The 13,877-nt window shown below is 36.4% G+C and overlaps 1 protein-coding gene across 4 annotated transcripts in view; it reads left to right on the top strand.

Annotated features, from left to right (window-relative positions):
• LOC106868636 (RING finger and CHY zinc finger domain-containing protein 1) overlaps positions 1-13,877 on the top strand; it is a 23,117-nt gene that overhangs the window by 7,726 nt on the left and 1,514 nt on the right. For all 4 annotated transcript variants that reach the window (XM_014913987.2, XM_014913988.2, XM_014913989.2 and 1 more), the window contains exons 3-8: positions 2,274-2,393; positions 6,190-6,308; positions 8,794-8,872; positions 9,830-9,933; positions 10,602-10,631; positions 12,077-12,221. In XM_014913987.2, coding sequence (XP_014769473.1) covers positions 2,274-2,393; positions 6,190-6,308; positions 8,794-8,872; positions 9,830-9,933; positions 10,602-10,631; positions 12,077-12,221 — 597 coding nt within the window. The remainder of the gene's footprint in view (positions 1-2,273; positions 2,394-6,189; positions 6,309-8,793; positions 8,873-9,829; positions 9,934-10,601; positions 10,632-12,076; positions 12,222-13,877) is intronic.

The raw sequence follows: 13,877 nt of genomic DNA, 5'->3' as shown, positions 1-13,877 counted from the left end.
TATATATATATATATATATATATTTGTGTGTATGTTTATCCTCCCGTTGCTTGATAACCGATGTTGGTGTGCTTACATCCCTTAACTTAGTGGTTTGGCAAAAGAGACCAATAGAATAAGTACTAGGCTTACAAAGAATAAGTTCTGGGGTCGATTTGTTTGACTAAAAGCGGTGCTCCAGCATGGCCATTGTCAAATTACTGAAACGAATAAAAGAAGAAATTATTTTTCATAATATTCACACCAAAGAAAAACTAGTATTTGCTGAAAAGAATTTTTTGAGGTACCCCGAAACAATTGGAGTATTTTTTGAAACCCACAGAAAAACTATCTTTATTGATTAATTGGAATATAACAAATATGTAAATGGTACGTGTGTAATACAAAACCACATTAGAAGTACAGATCTCAAAACTACAAAATAATGCATGATTAATTCAAAACACTGTGAATAGATAAGCCTTACTTTTGATACAACAATGTGAATTCTAAAGGGTTAATGTAAGGAATTTCTCAATTACAACATTTTTTGTAAAGATATTTGATTCCCTTTTTTCTTTCTCTTTTTTTCTTGACCTCTGTAATCTTCAGTCTGTAATTTCAAGTTAGCCTTCCTGGTCCTTGTTCTACTCTGAGCTAGATGCAGTTGGCCATGTCTGAACACAGGTTGCAGCAGGAACAATCCTACTTTACTAAAAGTGTGGCCTTGCGATTCGTTTGTCATCATTGCAAGTGGCAGAATAACTGGAAATTATCTGTTTTTCAGTCAGAATGGTAAGATTGTATCACTTGGAGTCAATGCATATCTATCTTGCTGCCTGTCTCACTCCCCACCTCCCTTATTCAGTCTCCTTTACAAAGCATCCTATTAGATTCATTGCTTCTTCACCTTATTATTTCACACACTGTCTATTATTCTCTCTCTCTCTCAAAAATGGTAAGGTTTACTGCCATCTTCTTTTAAGTAATTCTTAGTCTTACTGCTTGAAGCCTTGCTCTGTTTTCTTGTGTTTCTGCAGCTCAAAGTCAAGCAGTTTCTCTGATTGAGAACTTGGTCTGTTTAACTTACCATTTACGTATTTGAACTGGAGGCTAGACATGGCTGTAATGTTAAGAAGTTTGCTTCACCATCACATAATTTCCAGGTTCAGTCACACTGCATGCACACTTTGTGCAAGTCTATCTTCTACTATAAACTCACGTTAACCAGTTGCTTGTGAATGAAGTTTGATAGACAGAAACAGTTGTTGTTGTTGTTGTGTGTGTGTGTATGCATTTGCACTGTTTAAAACCAGCTTTGTTGTACCCTCTAATTTAGGGGTTTGATGAATACAGATCAATAGAGTAAGTGCCAGATTGAAATATACTGGGATCAATATGATTAACTAAGGCCTTGAAGTTGTGCCTCAGTATTTTTGTAGTCTGTTGAGTAAATCTAGTCGAAGGAAATTCACTTCTTGTTCCCTTGCTTTCTTTTATTATTCTCATTCACATGCTTTGTTATTTCTTCTCTCCTTTCTCATTTTTCCATGCCATCATGGGTTAGACAAATATATTGTTGCAGCCCTATTTTATAGCTGGATGCTCTTGTTGTTGCTAACCATTTCCTGTGTAATGTGCATATATATATATATATATATATATATATATATATATATATGCAAACACATGCATGCTTGCATATTTCACAAGTGTTTGAAGGCCCACAGCTTGCAAATGATTAGCTGACAACTTCAGCACTGCTGGTAGCTCAGTGGCAGTAGAAGCACAAGTAAACACACACACACACACACACACCACCACCACCATCACCATGATAATAATAATAATAATAATTCACCATCACCAGCATTTACTGTCCATCTTCTATGCTGGCATGGGTTAGACGGTTTGACAGGAGCTGGCCAAGTAGAAGACTATACCAGGTTACTGTGTCTGTTTTTGCATGGTTTTTATGACTGGATAACCTTCTAACACCAACCACCCTGCAGAGTGGACTGAGTGGTTTTTACGTCACACCAGCTCAGGTGAGGTCAGTTTTGGCATGGTTTTTACAGCTGGATGCCCTTCAAAATGCCAACCACTTGACAGTGGACTGGATGCATTATATGTAGCACCATCACCAGCAGGGTCACAAAGTAACTTGCAAAACAAGGAATATTGAGAGGGGAGGGGGCATTGGCAGCGGTGATCTTGTGTCAGATGATGAAATTAATATATATTTCAATTACTTCTCTCTCTCATTGTTGTTTTTTTTTCTTTTTCTAATGCAGGCACCTTGCTGCAACAAGGTGTATGTATGCCGGGTATGCCATGATGATGTCGAAGATCACACTTTAGATCGGACCACAGTTGAGAAAATAGTGTGTAACAAATGCTCAACAAAACAGCCCGTAAGTTTAGTTGTTTTTAATTTTCTCGTTTTTATGTCAGCTATTTGCTCAGTTACTTAGTATTACAACCTTTAAAGTGTTACAAGGTGTGTAGCTTGGCAATCAAGGTGTCTCCAGGTTGAGCCACTACTTCTCCACGTTGAGTGGTTACAGCTCCAGTACTATGGACTCGTGACTAGAATGTTGCAGGAAAAACTCACGACAGATTCTTCTAGACAAGCAACCAGCAGGAGACCTAAGGGTAGATCAAGAATCCAGTATTATGACAAATGCCTCTGCTAGGACGTTACTTTAACCCTTTTGATACCAACCCGCCTTAAACTGCCTCTGACTCCATGGTACAAATGTCTTGTTTTCAAAAGTTCTGAATTAAAATCTTCCACCAAACCTTAGTCACAATTTATGTTCCTAACACTAGCTAAATGATAACTAAGTTATTTTATTAAATTCTTTGTTATATTTAAAATTAATTGAAAGAAACACAGAGCATCTCGACAGAAATATGGTAACGAAAAGGTTAAAATAGTAATTCTGTAGCATAGAATCAGAGTCAGTCTGAGGTAGGTTTTTATGAGAAAGGTTAAATACACTTTGTTTTATTCAGTGAGAATATGTAACTCTGATACTTTAAAAATTAATTTGGGTTTTTACATTAATATATTTGTGTAGCAAATCATTTCTTCTTGCACCAATTGACTTAACCATGATGTTGACTGGATGTTTGATCTTTATCACAATTGGTAAATGTTCATATTGGAGCTTACAGTGCGAATGGCAAGCAGTACAGCATGTCGTTTCCAAATTTCTGGCAGAGTGAATTGCGTCATGGTGCTGTTTTTCTCAGACTATGCCCAACTGACCCTACTATACTGTGTAGTCGACAAAATCAAAAACAAACCATGTGCATGCGTGAAATTAAAAATATAAAATGGCGACAATTTACCCATCGCACCCTGTATATAATAATAACAATAATCCTAGGATGGACTTTGCCTTTCATCCGTTTAGGTCGGTAAATGAAGTACCAGTTGTGTACTGGGATCGATCTAATTGCCTGACCCCCTCCCCAAAAATTTCGGGCATTGTTTCCTAGAGTAGAAATGAATATATATATATATATATATATATATATATTTGAATTATGTCCCTTGCACTTTGTTATAGTTCCAACAAAACTAAAATGATTACTGTAGATTCTTTTAAACTGGGGACAAGGCTGATTTGTGTAGACAACTATAATCAACTGAATCTACCCTAATATATAACTGACAATTATTTTATTAATCACTGAGAGATGAAAACTGACTCTTAAGAAATATGAGTGAAACAATGCATTTTGTGTAGCAGAGTCCTAGACTGTTTTGACTGTCACTCTTAACACACATTATCATCAATGAGAATTCTTATAATGTGTTTGCCTTTCCATATTGAATTATTTTTAATAGAAAACATATCAGTTTCTCTAACCAATACTCCCACATGTCCTGTACGCATTAATCGCATTCAAAAAATTTTGTACAATGGTCTAATGCAGTGTGGCACATAAAAGCACCCACTACACTCTCGGAGTGGTTATCGTTAGGAAGGGCATCCAGCTGTAGAAACTCTGCCAAATCAGATTGGAGCCTGGTGCAGCCTTCTGGCTTGCCAGTCCTTAGTCAAATCGTCCAACCCATGCTAGCATGGAAAGCGGACGTTAAACGATGATGATGATGAATGCAGTGTTCTCAACCATTTTTTACCTATGGATTCCTTTGATTCCTATATTTTATGAATTGTAGAAGTATAACAAGTTTAGTACAGATAAATTTTATCAACAGAATCTTATAGGGAACCCCATCGGGGCCATATGGACTCTGGTTGAGAACCACTGATCTAATGATGGCTAATTGACAGCCTATGTTCAGTTTTAAAATGGTTTGCACTACAGATACCCCCCTACTTTAACATCTGTATCTTCTCATTTGTATTTCTATCTGCCTTCTGTGTGTTCTTTAACCCTTTAGCATTCACATCTAATGCTTATTTATTCACATTGGTTTGAATTAATCATGCATTATCTCATAGCTTCAAGATTTCGATGAAGTGATTGTTTATTTTTAGAATGACATTGTAGGGTAGGTGTGAGAGGCCAAATCTGGTTGATTTAAGCATGAAACAATTAGAATATAAGGGCCGGACATAGCTGGTTTAAATGCTAAAGGGTTAAGGGATGGAAATGATCATTTAGTGTTTCACAGGTTATATTATTGGAAGGTTTAAAATTTTTTTTCTTTTATTCCAATTTTGACCCAGGTATTTTAAATTAGATTTGTTTGATTGCTGTCACAGATTTTGTATTTTTTCGATTTTGTTGCTGTTGTTTTAAAATTTGGTTATACTGATTTAGTTTTGTATGCTAATTATGAACATGAAATTCATCTTTGCCATTAATTAATAATAAATTAGTAGTTTTTTATAGTTTGTAAATTTTGGATGATTTTTAACTTATCAAAAGCCACCTTTATACACAAGTAACAAGCAATGCTGTAATCTTCCCCGTTTTCATTGTTATAAGAATGTGTTTTACTTAGCACAATGGTGACGCTTTTACCACAGCAACCACCACCACCATCACATATTTTGTTGAGCAATATAATTTTGTACCTGTTGTTTTTTTCTCCCTGTCATTTTGTGATAGACAGTTATCACACAGAAAATGAGCAGTTTCTGATTCTTATTTTCTAATTGAATTAAAAGTTATCAAACTTTGAACATTTTTACCTAAATTTTTCTGAGAATGAATGAATACCAAATTCGGATTTGGCTTGAAAAGTTACATCAAGAGAACAAATTCTAAAATTTCATTTAATTCTTAAAATTTCCAAATCTGTGACAGCAACTGGAAAGCTCCTTTAATTGGATTTCTCAAATTATACATGTGTATGACACTAAACTCCGCTTGTGAAGACCTATTGAGGCAAGTGAAATTGAAATTGAACTAAATTCGACGACTGGCACCCATACAAACGTCGTCTCCTTCATTGGACATGAAACTCAGCTTGCGAAGACCTATTGGGGCAAGCGAAAGCGAAATTGTGATGTCACCTGGGCCCAGCGTCGCCTTCTTGGCACGTGTAAAGACATTCGAGCGAGATCGTTGCCAGTGCCACAGGACTGGCTCCTGTGCAGGTGGCACGTAAAATACACCATTTTGAGTGTGGCCGTTGCCAGTACCGCCTGACTGGCCTTCATACCAGTGGCACGTAAAAGCACCCACTACACTCTCGGAGTGGTTGGCATTAGGAAGGACATCCAGCTGTAGAAATTCTGCCAAATCAAACTGGAGCCTGGTGTAGCCATCTGGTTCACCAGTCCTCAGTCAAATCGTCCAACCCATGCTAGCATGGAAAGCGGACGTTAAACGATGATGATGATAATGATGATGTATATATATTGTGTGTGTGTGTGTTATATGTATGTGTATGTATGCATGCATTATTTAATACGCACTTGAGGTGGTGAGCTGGAGAATTATGAGCACCATGGACAAAATGCTCAGTGGTATTTCTTCTGGTTTTCTTTATGTTCTGAGTTCAAACTCTGCTGAGGCTGACTTTGCCTTTCATCCCTTTCAAGGGTTGATTAATTAAGTACCAGTTGAACACTGGGGTCAGTGTAATTGACTAGTCCCATCATCCTCACAAAAATTTCAGGCTTTGCACTTATATTAGAAAGTATTACATTACACACATAAATACACACATTACTTTGTTATTTTTAATATTTTTTTTTCTTTTTGCACCATTTCTCTCAGGTCAGTGACCGTTGTTCAAATTGTGACATCAAGTTTGCACAGTACTTCTGTGCCAAGTGTCGACTTTATGATAGCAATGACCTAAAACAATTTCACTGTGATGGTTGCAGACTCTGTCGGTGAGATGAAAATTTTTTTTTTAGAAAGTCATAAAATCATTATTTACATTGTTTACATTTGACTGATATTTGTCCTCATCTTGTTTGTTGCTAACACAACGTTTCGGCTGATATACCCTCCAGCCTTCATCAGGTGTCTTGGAGGAAATTTCAAACCTGGCTTCTCATTCCTAAGGTATTTTTTGATGTTGTTGTTGTTATTATTCAGGTCATGGGCATATGGCATAGTAGTTAAGAGCGTGGCCTACTAACCCCAAGATTCCGAGTTCGATTCCAGGCAGTGACCTGAATAATGATAATAATAATAATAACAATAACGACGATGACGACGACGATGAAAAATACCTTAGGAATGAGAACCCAGGTTCGAAATTTTCCCAAGACATCTGATGAAGGCTAGAGGGTATATCAGCCGAAATGTTGTGTTAACAACAAACAAGATGAGGACAAATATCCTTCAAATGTAAATAATGTAAATAATGTACATAATTCCTCATCTCTTAAATATAGAACTGTGTCATAAAATCATTTCTCTTTGTCTTTCTTGCCCAATTATCTAAGTTAAGTTAAATCATTTAGTTGAAATTGACTTTTGGTGGTCCTGTATATGAAACCTCATTGTTGAAATTTTCCTAGAATTGTTTTGTACAATTCTGTATTGCTATGCCAATTAGTGTTCAGTCTTTACTGAGTCTCTTCCACTACTTTGGAAAGTATCTTTTATCTTTGACTTACTTCAGTCATTAGATTGTGGCCATTCTGAATCAACACCAATTCTTCATTTTTTTTCTATTGGTCCTTTCTGTCGAATCACTAAGTTATGAGGATGTAAACATCAACACCAGCTGTCAATCAGTGGTGGGGAACAGATGCAAAAACACACAGATATATATATGACAGGCTTCCTCTAGTTTCCACCTACCAAATTCACTCACAAATCTTTGGTTGGCCCAAGGTGCCACACAATGAGACTAAACCCAGAATCATGTGGTTATGAAGCAAGCGTCTTACCACACAGCCGTGCCTGCACCTATAGTGAAGTGTTTGCTCTGTTGATGAGGTTACAATAATTATTTAACCAAAACATATTTGGAGTTGTCTCTTACACCAATTAAAAAAACTGATTATGATATTAGTCATTGATATCAGGAAGGGCATTCTGCCATAGAAACAATGTTAAAGCAGATGGTCATATTGGCTATATGAGGGCGGGCGTTGTTGTGCAGCAGAAGAACTCCATGTTGCCGATTAGGTCTTTTCTCTTGAATAGCCATGTTGAGTCATTCCATCTGTTGAACATAGAGTTCCGCGTTGACCGTTTGGTTTCGTTCAAGCAATACATAATGGATAATCCTTTCCCAGTCCCACCACACTCACATCATTTTACATGGATGAAGATCTTGTTTCACGCGTGGTGCCTCTTGTTTACTGGGGCTAAGCCATTCCTTACGCTGCTTCATATTGATGCACAGGCACCATTTTTCGTCACCAGTAACGATTCAGTAAAGATATCGTTGCTTGTGTCCATGAGTTGAGTGGTGAGGAGCAAGCAAACCAGCGGAGATTGTGGCTCGTTGATTTTTGTTGTTGTCACTTAAAGCATGCGGAATCCAAGTTCCATACTTCTGAACCTTTCCCATCGAGTGAAGATGCTTCTCTATAGCAGCGTGGGAGCATTCCATTTTCTCTGTCAGTTCCTTTGATGTTTGACGAGAATTTTCGTGTAAAAGTTGGTTTAATCGCTCTTCATCGAACTTAACTGGACGGCCAGTACGAGGTGCGACTTTGGGGTCAAAATTTCCACTTTTGAACTTGGCATACCAATCACGAGCAGTTCTTTCAGCTATGGCACCGTCTCCATACACAGCATAAATGCCACGAGCAGCTTTTGCGGCCTTAGAACCTTGATTAAAAACAAAAAGAAGGAGGTGTCGAAAATGCTCATTTTTCTTAACTTGACATTCCATTTTAATGATCTGAAAATAAATAAACATTAACTAAAATTAACTAGAAAAATACAAAATAGATTCCAAAATGATTCAAAAATAGAATTCTCAAAAAAAATAAATTCCAAAATTAAAAAAAACGTTGGGAACTTAGTTGCCAACCCAATAAATAAATATATATATATGTATACACACACACACACACACACACACACACACATACATATATGATGGGCTTTTTTCAGTTTCCATCAACCAAATCCACTCACAAGGCTTTGATCAACCTGATGCTATAGTAGACAACACTTCCTCAAGCCCAAGATGCCACATAGTGAGACTGAACCCAGAATCATATGGTTGAGAAGCAAACTTCTTACCTCATAGCCATGCCAGTGCCTTAACTTTTTGGAACCTAAGTTTATTGATTTTTCTGCACTAAAAAAAATTTAATCACTTTTTTAAGAAACAAGAATAAAATGTGTTATTAAATTTGCATAAAAATTATTTATTTAATTTATTTTTCTATTTTTGTGTTATAGGGTTGGTGGACGAGAAAACTATTTTCATTGTGAAAAATGTGATGTGTGCCTTTTGTTGTCTATGAAAGACACGCACGAGGTGAATAATCTTTTGTTAAAAATTAATTTTCTCTGCAATTTTTACTTGGTAGTTTTTCTTGAAATTACTTGCTTTTCTAACATTTAAGTCTTTGGAGGCTAAGTTTATTGATTTCTCTGTACTAAAAAAAAGATTTAATCATTTCTTGAGAAGAACACATACACACACATAAATGTATACAAATGTACATAGAAACACACACGTGTGCGTGTGTGACTGACTACAAATACATAGAGCTGAACACGACGTGTGAAAAGAAAATAGATAAAAGTTTTTTATGGAAATTAATGCAATGTGTGAGTTCAGAACAAAATCAAACCTGGAGAGAGAGAGAGAGAGAGAGAGAGAGAGAGAGAGAGAGAGAGAGAGAGAGTGTGAGAGAGAGAGAACATTGCAAATAATGAATGAGATAAACATCAAATGAAAAAAAAATCGTATAAATAAAAGCACGTTAAAAATTATCTTGTACCGAATATTTAAGTTTGTGAACTTCGTAAATATTTCTTTCAGTAATTAATTGTAGTTGTTTACAAATATCAAACATTAAAATAGAGAGTGAGAGACTTTGCCATTTTTACGTCAATACTGGAAGTTGACATTGAGGAAACCTTTTTAAAGAAGTGAATCATAAATATAAAGACCCTATTATATGTCCAAGGTCAAATTATTCATGCATCACAAGTATGGAAGTAATTGGTGAAGCCGTTTTTACGTGGAAAGTGAATACACACACACATGTCTATTTCATATATTAGATAATTTATATTTCCTTCTCGCTTTCTGTACATCATTGTCATAAAAGAACTTCGCTTCGATATAGCTTATTGTTAACTTCTTCAAATTGCAGAATAGAATGATGACAAAATAAAAATGAAAGTGAAATAAAGTTTCTATTTCTTTATGTGAAGAAAATCTTAAATAGTTCATCTTTTTTTCTTTCTTTCTTTTTTTTTTTAGTGTTTAGAAAAAATATCTCACAATGAATGCCCAGTTTGTCTTCAGAATCTGCATACTTCCAGAAAACCTTCAAGGATCCCTAAGTGTCGGCATATGATTCACGAGTAAGTTGGAGAAAACTTTTGCTTCTGACATTTCTGACCCCTCATTCATATCCCTCATTCATTGGACAATGAACTTTGCTTGCAAAGACCTATTGATGCAAGTGAAATCAAAATCAAAATCGCTGAAGTGGCCGATGACAGTGCATCTTTTCACTATCTTTTAATTCCTTAGCATCATAGGTTTGTATTCCTACAACCAACTATTATAATTATGGAGATGAACTTGCATAGCAAGTGACCTGATCTGAGAGCGTGTGCTGAAACAAAAAAAATTGCAGCGTGGAAGATGTTTATAAAGCCATTTAAAAACACACAAAAACCATTAGATTCACTTCAACATTTAAATTTCATTTGTCCAAATATTTTTGTCGCTTTGAGACCGCGACCTGTTCACTGATAAAATTCCATACTGCATGGAATTTAGTCAGTGAACAGGTCACAGTCTCAAAGTGACGAAAATATTTTGAGAAATTAAATTTAAATGTTGAAGTAAATCTAACAGGTTTTGTGTGTTTTTAAATGGCTTGTGTGTTTTTAAACACCTTCCATGCTGCAACTATTATAAAATGTTTATAAATTCTATATGTTAACAAAATATTGAAAAATACATTTATTCACTACTTCATAAACAATTTATCTATATAATCTTTCTTTTTTTTCTTTCATAGGGAGTGTTTTAAAAAACTTTTTCAATATGGGTATGTATGTGTTTTATTTGTATTTTGCTTTTAAACTGATAGCCTGTGTATGTGTGGAGGTCTTGAATACTTATGATCTAGTTTTCATAACTAAATCTATGAAAGAAGAAATTTTGAGCTTGGAAATATAACGTGGATGTAAGAGGCCTCAAATTAAAGCTAGCAAAATATTAATTTGTAAAAAAAGAAGACAGAACTCTGCCATCTGAGAAGTTGGCTTTGCTCAGTATGCATCAAAAGCTGGGCACTCCTTTTGCTACAACAATGAGTGTTCCAGTTGATGCGATCAGTGGAACACTCTGCATGTGGTTGAGCACTCCACTATCAGCTTAAGGCTTATGCCTGGATGCTCTTCTTGATGTTGGACAATGTGTATTCAGGGCTACATCATTCAATGTGTCCTTGCATTTTTTTAAATGATAAAGGTAAGTTTGAGGGGAATTTGGCTGCTACTTCTAGCAGAGAGGATGGCCATTTGTGAAGTTCAAAGTAAAGGCTATCACAAGTAAATCACAGCCAGATTGATTGCTTAACGGCAACATTTCCCTGAATGTAGTCTATAATGTGTATGCTTCAATGTGATGTCAGGATAGAATGACTGAGTGAATATGCTATTACACTACTGGTTCAAATCTATGCAAGGTAGAGTTCATGCTGAAGTGAAGTAGTAAATGACCAGGTAATTGCTCAAGGAGCTGTCCACTAGGGTCATGGATGTCACTTCTATATTGCTTCAGTTCTTGTTGAAGATGTAATGGCAAACTGGTGTCCAGGTTGGTGCCATCTCCATAGCACCAGGTAGGACGTTTAGGTAAAGTGAGTATGGGTGAACTTAACATTTTGGAGTCCAGGCTAATAACTCAATGTCCACTGAATCCAAATAGTCAAGGAGTGGGAGGTGGGGTAAGAGAATCAGAGGGTAATGGTAGAGAGACAGAGTGACAGGTGAGAGAGTGTGATGGAGAAGAGAGAAGGAGATAGGAGTGTGTGATGGATATCAATGGGTGGTAGAAGTTATGACAGTGATAAAAGAGGGAGTTGGTTTCAGTAATGAAGAGAAAAAAGAGCAATAGACAGGAGCAAAGATGCTTCATGGCAGGGAGAGTTAAAGTTAGTTTTTACTTCTTGCTATGTCTTTATATATATATATATATATATATATAAACGATGATGAAGATGATGATGATAGAGAGAGAGAGAGAAGTGTCACCCTCAAACTAGTGATGTTGTTTGTTTCCAGTCTTCTGTGAAAGGTGTGTCTGGTTATGGGAAAATATTACCCTGTTTGGAAACCAATGTGTGTTGACAACAGGCAGAGTATCCGACCATAGAAAATATGCCTCAGTAAACTCTGTCTGACTCCTGCAAGCATGGAAAAGTAGAGATTAAAACAATAATGATGCTCAAACGTTTTGTGAAACTTCTTTTTCTTTTTTTTTTTCCAGCCATTTTGCATGCCCTATCTGTGGTACATCAATGACGAACATGTCTCAAATCTGGAAAATGAAAGATGAAGAAGTCAAACATACTGAAATGCCTCAGGATTATAAAGAGATCAAAACAAATATTCTTTGCCGTGATTGTCATAAGGTAATACTGCAGTCATTTGTTTGTTATCTTTTATCGTTTGTGTGTTTCAGTCATTAGATTGTGGCCATGCTGGGGCACCTCCTTGAAAAATTTCAGTCTTGGTTTGGACAGTTTAACAGAAACTGACAAGCCAGAGGGCTACATGAAGTTCCAATGTCTACTTTGGTTTGTTTTCTACATTTGGATGCCCTTCCTAACACCAATGATTTCACAAAGTGTACCAGGTGCTTTGTACATGGCACCAGCACTAGGGAGATCATCAAGTACATAAGTAGAATCATAAACCTGCCATTGCTCAACCAATCTCTGCTAACTTCTGCCATGTCACTTTGCACCTTCAATCAGTAAACCTAATCAATTATCTGGTTTACCATGACCACCTGGCCCTTAAGTGCCTTTAGCAGAGTCTACACAATTGCAACATTCAAGCTAGATCCCCAGTTCGAAATTAACTATGTTCTCTCGGTCTCAGATCTTCCGCGGAATAAGGTCATATATGCGACCCTCCTTCATTTGATTTTGCCATTAAGATAAAATTTTCTGACATTAACGGAACATAATCATTATTCAATTGTCTTTTTCTTTATGATGATGCTGTTGTCATATTTATCTACTACCTGCTGGCCAACTGTATTACTAAAAGCACTTCAGTGAGGTATTGCAAATAGTATGGGCAAAGCTTTCTGGAAGTTTCTCGTGTAACCCTTATGATCAAATGCACTTTTTATGGACTGCACACAGTGAACTGGTCACTTGATCAGAAACATCCTCATCAGCCCTAAGTGCTCACTTATCTCTAAGGCAGACAAACAGACAGAGCCTAACAACCCTAGTTCCTTTATGCAGTCACTTAATCTGTTGAAGGTAGCATTGAAGGCATGTGGCTTAGTGGTTAGGGTATTCAGCTCACAACTGTAAGGTTGTGAGTTTGATTCCTACTGGTGCACTGTGTTCTTGAGCAAGACACTTTATTTCACGTTGCTTCAGTCTCCTCAGCTGGCAAAAATGAGTTGTACCTGTAATTCAAAGGGCCAGCCTTGTTGTTGCATTCTGTGTCGCACTGAATCTCCCTAAGAACTATGTTAAGGGTGCACATGCCTGTGGAGTACTCAGCCACTTGCACATTAATTTCATGCACAGGCTATTCGGTTGATTGTATCAACTGGAACACTTGTCATAACCAACAGAGAGCCAGGCATGAAAGTAGCAGCTGAGTCTACCTCAAATTAAATTCTACAGTTTTTTAAAGGAAAGGAAGGACATATTAGACAATAGAGTTCCTGATATTCAAAATGACAAGATGGCCATGTGTTGGAATACTTTTGATAATCGGCATTCATGATCAGGCCTTGCCAGTGACTAAACAACTATTATACTCCAAAGATCTTTATTTCTCTGGTTTTCTCTTTTGCATTTATCTATAATCTATACGTTTCATTTTTGTATTTGGTTTGCAAGATTCTTGATGTAAACTCATTTGTTTGCAACAGATACTGTTGTATCTTGTGTTTATAATTGGCAAATGAGCCTCTTGAAATACAACTTAATAATCTGTATGTATATTGATATTATATACTGAAAAGTTCCTGGCTTTTGATAATAGAAAATACAGGAGGATCAACTCTCTCTCTCTCTCTCTCTCTCTCTCTCTCTCTC

This window comes from Octopus bimaculoides, chromosome 8 (genome assembly GCF_001194135.2).
Source record: "Octopus bimaculoides isolate UCB-OBI-ISO-001 chromosome 8, ASM119413v2, whole genome shotgun sequence".
Lineage (NCBI taxonomy): Eukaryota > Metazoa > Mollusca > Cephalopoda > Octopoda > Octopodidae > Octopus > Octopus bimaculoides.
Note: the sequence above shows the minus strand (reverse complement) of the source record. Positions and strands in the feature narration are given on the sequence as shown.